The 12,265-nt window shown below is 62.1% G+C and overlaps 1 protein-coding gene across 1 annotated transcript in view; it reads right to left on the reverse strand.

Moving 5' to 3' along the window:
- The window catches only part of Sema4b (sema domain, immunoglobulin domain (Ig), transmembrane domain (TM) and short cytoplasmic domain, (semaphorin) 4B), a 27,539-nt gene extending 15,519 nt beyond the window's left edge, over positions 1 to 12,020 (reverse strand). The window contains exons 1-14 of the mRNA XM_013011867.1: positions 11,964 to 12,020; positions 11,645 to 11,826; positions 9,869 to 9,992; positions 4,674 to 4,862; positions 4,511 to 4,573; positions 3,869 to 3,967; positions 3,553 to 3,664; positions 3,294 to 3,407; positions 3,065 to 3,216; positions 2,754 to 2,932; positions 2,505 to 2,655; positions 1,068 to 1,278; positions 829 to 944; positions 34 to 200 (exon numbers count right to left, since the gene is read on the reverse strand). Coding sequence (XP_012867321.1) covers positions 34 to 200; positions 829 to 944; positions 1,068 to 1,278; positions 2,505 to 2,655; positions 2,754 to 2,932; positions 3,065 to 3,216; positions 3,294 to 3,407; positions 3,553 to 3,664; positions 3,869 to 3,967; positions 4,511 to 4,573; positions 4,674 to 4,862; positions 9,869 to 9,992; positions 11,645 to 11,826; positions 11,964 to 12,020 — 1,916 coding nt within the window. The remainder of the gene's footprint in view (positions 1 to 33; positions 201 to 828; positions 945 to 1,067; positions 1,279 to 2,504; positions 2,656 to 2,753; positions 2,933 to 3,064; positions 3,217 to 3,293; positions 3,408 to 3,552; positions 3,665 to 3,868; positions 3,968 to 4,510; positions 4,574 to 4,673; positions 4,863 to 9,868; positions 9,993 to 11,644; positions 11,827 to 11,963) is intronic.
- Between the last annotated feature and the right edge of the window lie 245 nt (positions 12,021 to 12,265).

Here is a 12,265-nt window from a genome sequence, read left to right on the forward strand (position 1 = left end):
GGGGGGGGGGGGGGCGGGGACGGGCGCACTCACCGCGACTCCAGCTCGGGCTGGTACAGGCTGAGACGCCGGCAGCGGGTGCCACTCCACGCGCAGTAGGGGTCTCGGGCGAGGAGGCAGTCCCCACAGGTGGGGTAGAGGCTGCAGCTGGCCACAGGCACCTGGACCACGCCCGAGTGGGAGGAGGCGTACAGCAGCCCCTGGAGCCAGACATGGGGAGGGTGGGCACGGGCGGCTGGCGGGGCCGGCACCAGGCTCTCAGGCCCACCCCAAGGGCCTCTGCCAAGTCCCTGCCACCCCCACTTTCTGACTGCCTGGGCATGAGGCTCAATTCTGTGTGTGTGTGTGTGTGTGTGGGTTTGTGAGTTGTGGGGCTTGAACTCTGGGCCTGGGCTTTGTCCCTCAGCAATTCGGCTCAAGGCTAGTGCTCTACCACTTGAGCCACAGCACCACTTCCTGTTTTGGTGGTTTACTGGAAATGAAGAGTCTCACAGACTACCCGAGCCGGCTTTGAACCGGGATCCTCAGATCTCAGGATCCTGAGTAGCTAGGATGACAGGCGTGAGCCACCGGTGCCCAGCTTTCCCTTGCTCTACTGCTTGAACCACAGCTCTGGCTCTCTGGTGGTTTATTGGAGATAGGTCTGTCACAGACTTTCCTGCTAGGGCTGGCTCTGAACCAGAATCCTCGGACCTCAGCCGCTTCCTGAGTAGCTGGGATTGCACCCAGCTCTGTTAACCCTCCCTCTTCCTGCGGGCAGGGGAGGGGCCCTGCCGGGTGCAAACGTAGGCCCCCAGCCTGACGCGGGGCTCTTCCCAGTCCCCTCACCCTGTGGCTGTCCAGGAGCAGGTTCTGCACAGGCTGTCCTGGAGAGAAGATCTGGAGCTCCTCGATGATGTGTGTGGACGGGCCCACGCTCACCGCCTTGTGCAGACGGCCGTCACCTGGAGGGCGCGTGTACAGGCCGGGTTCTCAGACTCGGGCCATGTCCGACCTGCCATGCTCCCCCTCTGCCCTCCCCCCCCCCCCCGCCAGCCAGTCAGCGGCAGTCTGCAGCGGAAGCTCACCAGTGCCCAGGAAGAGGACGTCGTAGGTGCGGTGCAGGCCGGGCACTCGGTGCACAGCCACGCGCTGGTAGCGGGCCTGAGGCTGCAGCAGCAGCGTGCGGCCGCGGACCTGGCTGTCCATCAGGAAGTGGTCCTTGAGGAAGTTCAGCACCCGGTCTGGCAGCTGCAGGGAGGAGTTGATCTTGCGCTCCCGGGCACTGTTGGTGATACACTGCAGGAGACACAGCGAGGTGAGCCCCCGGTCTGCGGGCCCAAGGTGCCACCTGGCGTCTGCGGGCCCTGCCTAGCCTGCAGGGCGGGGACAGTTCTTTTCCTACATATCTATATCTGTAGATATAGATATATATACACATGTGTTTATGTATGTATGTATTTATCTATATATCTATCTATATAGAGATACATTTCGCCAGTCCTGGGACTCGAACTCAGGAACCTGGGCATTGTCCCTGAGCTGCTTTTGCTCAAAGCTACCATTTGAGCTCTACCATTTGAGCCACAGCGCCACTTCCGGCCTTTTTTCTTTTTTCTTATGTGGTGCTGAGGAATCGAACACCTCTGGCTTTTTCTGTGCATGTGGTACTGAAGAATCGAACCCAGGGCTTCATGCATGCTAGGCAAATGCTAGGCCATGTTCCCAACCCCTGGATAAATTTTTTTTTTTTTTTTTGCCGGTCGTGGGGCTTGAACTCTGGGTCTGGGCACTGTCCCTCAGCTCTTCAGCTCAAGGCTAGTGCTCTACCACTTGAGCCACAGCGCCACTTCCGGCTTTTTCTGTTTATGTGGTGCTGAGGAATCGAACCCAAGGCCTCATGCTTGCAAGGCAAGCACTCTACCGCTGAGCTACCTTCCCAGCCCCCCCTGGATAAAATTATTAATGAATCTAGGTGCCGGAGCCTGCCAGCAACAAAAGGGAATCCAGAATTAGGGAGCGATGACCTTAGAGCTTTACTGTCGCCTCCCAACAGCTAGGTGCCTGTGACTCACACATGTAATCCCAACTACTCAGATCTGAGGATCACAGTTCAGAGCCAGCCCAGAGAGGAAAGTCCATGAGACTCTTACTGCCAATTAACCAAAACAAAGCCTGAAGTGAGCTGTACTTTAAGTGGTAGAGCGCTACTTTGAGAGGAAATTGCCCAGACAGGGACAATGCCCAGGCCCTGAGTTCAAGTCCCCGGACTGGCACATACAAATAACCGGCTCCCAGTGGCCACGGGGGTGGGCCATCACAGAACCGCCTGGACGGGGAACACTCGAGCCCAGCCTGGACTAACTCACACGAGCAAGCCCGGGCTCTCCCCGCCCCATCTTAAAGAGAAGAAAAGCCTAGGGGAGGCTGAGTGGTTTGTTATCCACCAGGGCCGGGCAGGCCTGGTGCTGGCGTGGCGTGGGGCCCGGGTCCCCATGCCCACCCAGGGGCAGGGAGGTACCCACCGCGCCGGGCCGTGGCGTGGGTGCTGGGTGAGTCTCCGTGTACCACTGCTGTGTCTCCCGGTTCACCTTCTTGTAGAGGCCTTCAAAGGCCCTGCGCACGTCCTCCATGCTGAACACGCACACGGCCGAGCCCCCCGCGGGCCCCCTGTGCCTGCAGGCAAGCAGCCGGGTGAGGCGGGGGCCAGGGGAGACCAGGGCCCAGCCCGCCCGCTGCCCGCAGCCCTCCCTGCAGCCGGTGCGGGCGCCCACCACTGGGACGTGAAGACCCCGTAGAAGAGCGTGCGGCGCCAGTCACCGCCGGGCCGGAGCGTGAACACGTCCTGCAGCACGTTGAAGGGGAAGCCGTCCTCCGGCCGCGAGCACAGCAGCTGCGCCTTCAGGAAGGAGGTCCAGCGCTGCTGCAGCACACGCTCCCCGCCCTCATCGCCCTACGGGACGGGGATGGGGAGAGACAGCGCGAGCTTTCAGGAGAGGCCAAGGGGAGGCCGGGCCGCTCGCTGGCCCTGGAAGCTGCCCACCCCCACGCCCTCCCCCATGCCTCGGGAGCCAGGGCCGCTCACCTTGCACACGCGGGCCACTCGAGACACAACCGTGTTCCCGAAGAACTCGAACTCCTGGCCAGTCTCGCTGAAGAAGAAGTAGATCTTGTCGTCGTCGCCCTGGGGGCTGCCCAGGCTCTCGGGGATGTGGGCTGAGGCTACGAAGGCTGGGTCTGCGTGGGGCGGTGGGGTGCGGTCAGCGGAACCTCAGAGGCTGGGGGGGGCCGGGGAGCAGGAGGCGGGCGTTCACCTTGCAGCCAGTTGAGGGAGCTCTCGGTCTTGGTGGGGCGGGGGCTCTGGCTCCGGGCGATGGCCGGGTCGTTGCCCTGGAAGCTGCTCACGGTGCCTGTGTACAGCTCTCCATCTGCCAAGAAAACGTTCCCGTGGGAACGGCTCCCGGCTCAGGGCTGGGGTGACCCCCGCCCCCCGGCCCCCTGCCCGAAGCAGGACCTCGGCACAGGGCCTCGGGCCCGGCCCTCGCGCCCCGCGCCTGACTTCCCATCACTCACCCACCACCAGGGCCGTCGACTTGAAATTGGGGTCAAAGGGACAGCGCCCCTTGCCGTCCTCCAGAAGCACGTTGCCCACGGCGTCCCGGGCCAGGGTGAAGTTGGCCACGTTCTGGGGGGGGCAGACGGGAGGCTCAGGGCGCACAGCCAGCAAGGACCTGCTCATGCGCCGCATGCAGGGCTGAGTGCCACTCCATCCCACTGGAGACCCCAGCTCCTGGGGACCCCAACCCTGGGGCTGAGAAGCTCAGCCTTGGGTCTGGCCCCGCCCTCCACCAAGAACAGCTGGGGGCAGGGCGGGAGGCCAGGCACTCACGATGTAGGTGCACAGGGGGCTGAAGGCGGCCGTGCCACAGGTGAGCAGGTGGGTACGATTCAGGGGCAGCAGGATCTTGATGTAATTCTGACAGTCACGCTGGGGGGGGGGGGGAAGGTGTCATGCCCATGTGTGCCACCAGGGGGTGCTGCCCCGCGCCTCCCAGGAACCCCAGGTTCGGCCCTAGGGCAGGACACTCAAATCTGGGAACAGCAGCCACAGCTCGGGCTCTGCCACTCACTCATTCATTCACTCATTTATTCAGGAACAGTGCCCAGGCCTTGAGTTCAAGTGCCAGGACTGGCAAAAGAAAAAAGAAGAGAGAGAGAATGCTTTGTAGACATTTGCAGGATAAAGGAGTCAAGACATTGAACCTTGACCCCAAGCACAGGAGGCTTCTGGGAATGGGAATGGGTCAGGGGAGGGGAGGAGGAAGAAAGCACCAGGTGAAGCTCAGCGGCCTCCTTCGGGCCCCAGCACACCCCGGCCGGCCCAGGCCATCCGCAGAGACCCAACTCCCACCCACTGCTCAGCGGGGGCTGTGGATGCATGGCACTTAATCGGTGCCAGGTGTCTGGAAACAAGGAGACTGGGCGGGGGCTGGTGGGTCACCCCGGCCCCACCCCGCCCGCCCTGGCTCACCTTGGGGTCCTTGCCCTTGAAGCTGCACTGCTGCTTTCTCTCTGCGTCTGCGCGCCACAGCAGCTAAGGAAGGAGAGGGAGGCCGTGTGCAAAGGGCCCGAGGGCTGGAGTGCCAGGGCGTCCTCCCCTCCCTTCCCGTCCGCCCCGCGCCCAGGGCCCTCACCTCCTGGTATGGCCCCCCGGGCAGGAAGCTGAGGTTGCTGTTGAGCGCAAAGAGGGCACCCCGGGCGCCCACGTACAGCGTCGCCCCGTCCTGGCTGAGCAGAAGGGCTGTGTAGTTGGAGATGTTTTCTGCTTCAAATTTGAGGATCGGCCGCTCTTCCGAGCCTGGGGAGAGGAGGACCCATATTACCTAGAGAAAACTCTAGAATGGGACAGGCGGCAGGCAGGAAGGTCAGTGAGGTGATCGGAGGTGAAGAGTTGGGTTGAAAGGGAGAGCAGCATTTCTGGACCTCAAACACTTCAAGAGGCCACCTCAGCCAAGCACGGGTGGCTCCCACTTGTCATCCCAGCTACTCAGGAGCTGAGATCTGAGGATCGGTGTTCGAAGCCAGCCCAAGCAGGAAAGGCCATGAGACTTTATCTCGAATTAACCACCAGAACGAGAGCTGGAAGTGGAGCTGTGGCTCAAATAGTAAAGCTTTGAGGAGGAAGAAAAAAAGCCAAGCAAAAGGGGAAGGCCCTGAATTCAAGCTCTGGTGCGCATGCGCGCGCGTGCATACATACATACACACACACACACACACACACACACACACACACACACGAGGAAAGATACGAAGTATCTCCTACTCAGCAAACATGGAATTTAGAAGATAATAAACACAACTCAACTTTTTTTTTTGGGGGGGTCTGGTCATGGGGCCTGAACTCTGGGCCTGGGTGCTGTCCCTCAGCTCTTCAGCTCAAGGTGAGCACTCTACCACTTGAGCCACAGCGCCACTTCCAGCTTTTTCTGCTTATGTGGTACTGAGGAATGGAACCCAGGGCCTCATGCATGCAAGGCAAGCGCTCTACCACTGAGCCACCTTCCTAGCCCCTTACAACTCAACTCTTTCTTTTTTTTTTTTTTTGGTCAGTCATGGGGCCTGAACTCTGGGCCTGGGTGCTGTCCCTCAGCTCTTCAGCTCAAGGCTAGCGCTCTACCACTTGAGCTACAATCCCACTTCCGGCTTTTTTCATTTTGCTTATGTGGTGCTGAGGAATTGAACCCAGGCCTCAGGCATGCAAGGCAAGCGCTCTACCACTGAGCCACCTTCCCAGCCCCTTACAACTCAACTCTTTTACTCTGAAAGAAAAATATAAACAGGAAAACAGTGGGAAGTGAGGCTGAGAAGTGAGAAGACGGTGGGTTTCACCCCTGGTGGACGCTCCCTGGGAGGCTGCACCGGTGGGATGTGGATGGAAATCAGAGCGCAGGAAGTAGACACAAATGAAATGGCCGCCCACCGGCTCCGGTTTATGCTCTGAGCAGCTACTGGGTTAGGAGAGAAATTATTTTAAAAATTTTAAACAGCTGACGAGAAACTAGAAGCTCGCACAGCACAGCCCCCAGTCAAAGCCTCGTGGACCAGTGGACTGTGACAGGTAATCAAAGTCGCCGTGGTGTGACGCCGAGGCAGCCAAGTGCCACACCAATGAGTTCAGGCGTGTCTCTACGTCCAGTGCTGGTACAGAGCCTCAGCCTGCAACAACACAAAGCAAAGAAAGGAGTGGAATGTGGGGCTGGGAAGGTGGCTCAGTGGTAGAGCGCTTGCCTTGCATGCATGAGGCCCTGGGTTCGATTCCTCAGCACCACATAAGCAGAAAAAGCCGGAAATGGCTCTGTGGATCTAGGGGTAGAGCGCTCGCCTTGAGCTGAAGAGCTGAGGGACAGCGCCCAGGCCCAGCGTTCAGGCCCCACAACCAGACCCCCGCCTCCCCCCCCCAAAAAAAAGGAGTGCTTGCCTAGCATGCACGAAGCCCTGGGTTCGATTGCTCAGTACCACATACACAGAGAAGGCCGGAAGTGGCGCTGTGGCTCAAGGGGTAGAGCGCTAGCTTTGAGCAAAAGAACCTCAGGGACAGCGCCCAGGCCCTGAGTTCAAGCCCCAGGACTGGCAAAAGAAAGAACAAAGAAAGGAGTGAAACACAAACATTAAAGAAGCACAGACAGACTAGGGACTCACGCCTGTAATCCTAGCTACTCAGGAGGCTAATCACAGTTCAAAGCCAGCCCAGGAAGGAAAGTCCGTGAGACTCTTATCTCCAATAAACCAATAGAAAATTGGAAGTGGCGCTGTAGCTCAAGGGGTAGAGCGCTCGCCTTGAGCTGAAGAGCACAGGGACAGTGCCCAGGCCCAGAGTTCAAGCCCCACAACCAACCAAAAAAAAAAAATAGAAAGGAGGGAAAGAGTCACAAAAGCAGGTCATAAAGCATCTAGAGAGCTTCCAGAGAGGAGTGGTACATTTAGTGCGGAGCCTCATGGGGCTAAAGAGAAAAGGAAAAAGCCACTTGTGCAAGGGTGAGGTTACCAAGAGCCCTGCCTTCTGGATTCACCAGGAATGGCTGCTCCCACGGGCTTCAAGGTCCATGAGAGCCAGAGACCGGAGTTCAAGCCCAGCTTCTGCCTCTCAGAAAGGAAACCTTTAGTTCACTGGGACAAACAACCTCTTAAGGCCTCAGTGTCCTTATCTGCAAAATGGGACCATAATAGCACCACCTGGCAGGGTTGTTAAGGAATGAGATTATGAGTGTAAATAATAATCTACATAATAACCTGCACTGCCCGCCAGCCGTGCTCAAAACACCTCTGCGCACATGATCCCGTGTTGGCGGGGTGTCTGGCACACGCTCCAAAACAAAACCCCAAAACCCTGCAGGAAAATCCAGCTGGGCCAGAGCAGCCGGAGGGGCGGGGTGGCTGGGGGAGTCAGGCCTCCCGACCTGCGTGCCTGGGTGTGGCTGCCGAGGGGCCAGCGTGACCACCAGGGTCTCAGAGCACCTCGGGATCGGCTCGGCTCTGGGATGTGCCGCGTGTCCGGGCAGGTGTGTGCTCGGCCGTGTGGGAGTGCAGTTACCGTCTCAGCTCCCAGGGGTCTGGGGTCACTGCAGAGTGACAGGGTGTCTGTGCTGACGTCTGCCCGCGGTCCTGTCTGGGCCTGCCTGCGTGTGTGTGTGCGCGTGCGCACGCACGTGCGTGTGCAGCCGCAAGGCTTGCCCGTGCTTGTGTGCTCTCTGCGCAGAGGTGCTGGCGCGAGCCGATTCTGTGCCAGGCTCCCTGTGGGGGGCTGGCGGAGTCTCGGGTCGGCGGTCTGCTCCATGGGCCTCTGTCCCCTCGCTCTCCAGCTCTGCCCTCACAGAGGCCGCCCGTCCCGGCTGTGGCTGGCTTCCCAGCAGCCCTGAAACCTCTCCGCCCAGAGGCTGCCCCACCCCAAGAGCCAGAGTGATCTGGGCCCGGCACACCTGTAATCCCGGCTCCTACCGGGCCCCACCGGGCGTGTGGGCTCTCAGCAGAAGCGACGTGGAAACCGCTCAGCCCCCATCCCCATCAGGCCCCCTACTCGCCCCTTCCCTGACTCAGCCGGAAGCTTGGGTCCGGACGGGATGGCTCCGCCAGTCCCCACCCAGGCACTGTGACTCAGCCCCGCCCTGCCTTTCCCTGCTCCACAGCACCTGGCCCAGCTGGCGTGGCTTGGGGTGCTGACCTGGCCTCTGCCAGCCTCGGCAGGCGGGAGCCAGGAAGGGGGCGGGGCAACTGTCACTTCCGCCCACAGAGGACCCTGGGCTGGGACGCGTCCCAGGAACCCAGGGTCCACACACAGCAGCGGCAGCTCCAGTGGCTGGCTGGGCTACGGTGAGCAGTGAACCAGATCCAGGCCTGACACGCGTCCAGCACTGGGCAGGAAGTGGCAGCCACTCCCTCCCGGGCAGAGTCCACAGGGAAGGGCCACTCACAGCCAGGGCTGTACACCTACCGGAAGCCCCAGCCTCCACGGGGACCTCCTCTTCTCCCTGGGGAGCCCCCAGTGAGCCCTGGGTGGTGCGGCTGGTGCCCACTCAGGCCTGAGCTCTGCCCTCCTGAGCCCACGCGGGTGCAGCTGGTCCACGCACAACCACGCCCCTCCTTGCTTCCCACAGCGGTGTGAGGCAGCAACCCCACGGCCTTGCACCTGCAGGCCCACGCTCTCCCACAGCCGCGCCCGGCCTGACAGCTCCACTCGTTCTAAGGAAATTGGGCCCACTGAGGACAACCCCCCCCCCCACCACCAAGCCAGGAGACATCATGCCGGTGAAGAGCACTAGTTTCTTTAAATGCGCGCTGCCACCCGGCTCCCCACCCGCGTCCCCCTCCCTGGGGAATGCCCAGCGCGGTGCGGCTCCGGCTTCTAAACACCAGCACTAACTTACAATGTCCTGAGCCGCCAGGAAGCCACAGGAAGGCCCGGCTGGCGGGCGTCCACACCTCGCCAGCCTCGTCAAGCTGGCCGTGCCCCGGGGCCTCAGCTGGCCCCCAGGCCGGGTCCACGGCTGACCTCAGCGATTTCCTCACCAGATGCGATTACATAACAAGCCTGTGACGGAGGGGCGAAGCCGGACAGTGGATGTGCGGGGCTGGTGTTCTGGGAGGAATGCGGTTCTGCGCCGGGAGCCGCGGCCCACACCTGGCTCTGTCTCTTTCTAGCCGATGCCCCTGACCAAACAAATCACCTTCTCTGAGCCTCGGCATCGCCCCCCCACGGCCGAACACCTCCACTCCCTGAAGCCCACCTGGCGGCCTGTGCCTGGCCCTCAGACAGGCCTTCCCCCTCCACGGGAGACCAAGACCCAGGGGCCTCTCCTTGGAAACGTGCAGAATTCCCATGATGCACCAGGGCAAGTCTGCCCTCCGGGACCCCAGCCTGGACACGACCAGACGTGACACACAGCCCGGCACCCACGGCCGCCGCCCCACTACCTTCTAGGCTCCACGGCTGCGCTGACCAGCCCCACGGCAAGGCCGGTCACGGTGGTGGTTAAAGAGTGAGCAGGGAGACCCCAAAGAAGGGGAGGAGCAAGGCCTGCTGGGCGCCTTGACCCGGGCTTGGCGGAGAACGTGTGCGGAGATGTGTGCAAGCGTTCTGCGCAGCAGAGGGGGCGGGGAGAGGCGGGGGTGCGGCTCTGTAAGTGCACCAGGTTCTGGGGGCAACGGGGGCATCTGAACGCGGGGCAGGACTGGAGTGGTGGCGTGCCTTCCTAGCAAGTACAAGGTCTTGAGTTCAAATCCCAATAGCCCGCAACAGGGCGCATGTGAAACCGAGGAGCCCCCGCTGGGACGCTACCGGCCCTTGGCGCCCTTGTCTACCTGCTCCCCAGGAGGGGGGCTACTGGCACCCCACGGCACGGGTGATGGCAGCCCTGGCAGCTTCAGCCACCCGTGCAGCCAGCAGCTCCTCCCGGGGATGCAGCACGGGGGACGGACCAGCATGGCAGCGGGGTGATGGGTCCCACCACGGCTCCAGTCTGCCAGTGGGGAGTCAGGCATGCACAAGGCTGGCTTGCAAGACCAAGACTCGAACCCAGTGCCCATGCTTTCTCCCACTGTTCAGCCAGGCTCTCAGCATGCTTTCTCCCACTGTTCAGCCAGGCTCTCAGCATCCACAGCTGCGTTCTAACCCGCTCCAACCCGGCCACCCAACCAGACAAGCAGCAGCCACACCAAGGGGGAGGCCAGGGGTCGGGAGGAGGAGACCGCACGGCAGCCAGCGCCCGGGGAGGCCCTGACCCTGGAGACCAGCTCAGGACCTGAGGACACACAGTCAACTGCCCAGCTCCTACTCTCTGATCAATTCTTATTTTGTTTGTTTTCTCGTGTCAGTCCTGGGGCTTGAACTCAGGGTGCGGGCACTGTTGCTTAGCTTTTTCATTCAAGGCTGGTTCTCTTCCACTTGAGACACAGCTCCATTGCTGGCATTTTGCTGGCTAATAGTAAGAATTACAGGCCTTCCTGCCCAAGCTGGTTCAAACCCAGTTTTCATATCTCAGTCTCTTGAGCAGCTGGGGTTCCAGGAGTAAGTCGGGTGTAGACATTAACAACGCCCCTCTGTCCCCAGCAAGGGTACGGGGTATCTCGGCGGGGCTTGAGGAACACGTTTCCTTTCTTCCCACGTGGCCAGGTGGGGAGGCACTGCGCCCCACAGTCCTCATCATTCCTCACCCCATTTTGGTCCTGGAACTCTGCTGGCAGAGAACCCTAGGCCCATACTGCCCCCCCGAGACACTCCTTCCAAGGGACGTCGCCTAGCCTTGTCTCCTTCCACAAACAGGGGCCCCTGCTGCCCCTCGGCTCCACGCTGCTCATGGGAGCACAGACTGGATGTCACTGTGGGGACCTTTAAACCGTAGACAGAGTGACTGTCCTTGAGCATCTGTGTCCCAGGGGACCAAGAGTAGGGCAAGGCAGGTGGCAGGAAAGGGGGTGTGGCCCAGAGAGGACTGTGTGGGAAGGGCCCCGGGGTCCCCCCATCCTATGGTCACCAGAGGCCCTGGACAGGCAGGCTGCCAGGAACATCTAACAAGCCCCCCTGGGAGAAGGCAGGAAGCCGACAAGGGCCGTGCGCTGAAGTGAGCCTGCGCGCCAGCAGGTGGGTCCCCTGAGGGGCCCTCAAGGACTGGTGGGGACTGAGGCACGGAGGGCCTGGTGGGGGCTGAGGCACGGAGCAGTCCACCACGGACAGCAGTGTGCTCCCAAGTCCTGCGTGTGGGGCGCTGGGAACCACTGAACCCAGGGCCTTGGGACAGGAAGAGGGGGCCCTACACGTGGACCGGACCACAGAACCCAGGACCCACAGCCTGGGACACAGACTGCATTTCGGGCCCTTGCGCCCCCTCTGCAGGCCCGGCAGGAGGGCTGGGGTGACACGGGCCCACGGCAGCCTGCGTGTCTGCGCCAGTCTGTGCGGAGCGCCAGCCACTTCTGCCAGTCCTGCACCCTGGGAGAAAACCTACCCGGTCCATGGTGGAACATCCACCCCCCGAGCCACGGCATCTACCAAGCCACGGCATCCACCTGAGCCACGGTGTCCACCTGAGCCACGGTGTCCACCTGAACCAAGGCATCTACTGAGCCACGGCGTCCACCTGAACCAAGGCATCTACTGAGCCACGGTGTCCACCTGAACCACGGCATCCACCGAGCCACGGCGTCCACCTGAGCCACGGTGTCCACCTGAGCCACGGCGTCCGCCCGAGCCGCAGCGTCCGCCCGAGCCGCAGCGTCCACCGAGCCGCAGCGTCCACCGAGCCGCAGCGTCCACCTGAGCCACGGCGTCCACCGAGCCGCGTCCGCTGCCTCCCTCTGCCACCCACGGAGGAAGACGGGTCAGCGTCCGGAGTCATCCCCAGCGGGTGAGGGCCGCGGAGCGGGGCAGGACACCTGTCCTTGCTCACGCACCCCGCGAGCCCCCCAGAGGCTGCAGGTGAACACACCCGCACCCGCACCCGCACCCCGCAGAGCCCCAGCCCCTTCGCGGCCGTCCCCGGTGACCCCATCTTACCGGGAGGGAACCGTGCGCACTAAGGGGCTGGGGCAGGCCTTGAACTCGGTCCCCTGCCGTGGGGCGGCGGCGCGGGGCCTCCCTCCCTCCTTCTGGAAGGCCGGGCTCTCTGGGGCCGCGGCCGCCGTCCGCGGGGAGGAAGGCCGCGCCGTCCATTGTCCAGCGCGCCCCGCTTCTGCTCTCGGGGCGCCCGCGGCGCACGGAAGCCGGGGTGCGGGAGGAAGCAGGAGGCGCTCGCCG

This window comes from Dipodomys ordii, unplaced genomic scaffold (assembly GCF_000151885.1).
Source record: "Dipodomys ordii isolate 6190 unplaced genomic scaffold, Dord_2.0 Scaffold15, whole genome shotgun sequence".
Classification (NCBI taxonomy): Eukaryota; Metazoa; Chordata; class Mammalia; order Rodentia; family Heteromyidae; genus Dipodomys; species Dipodomys ordii.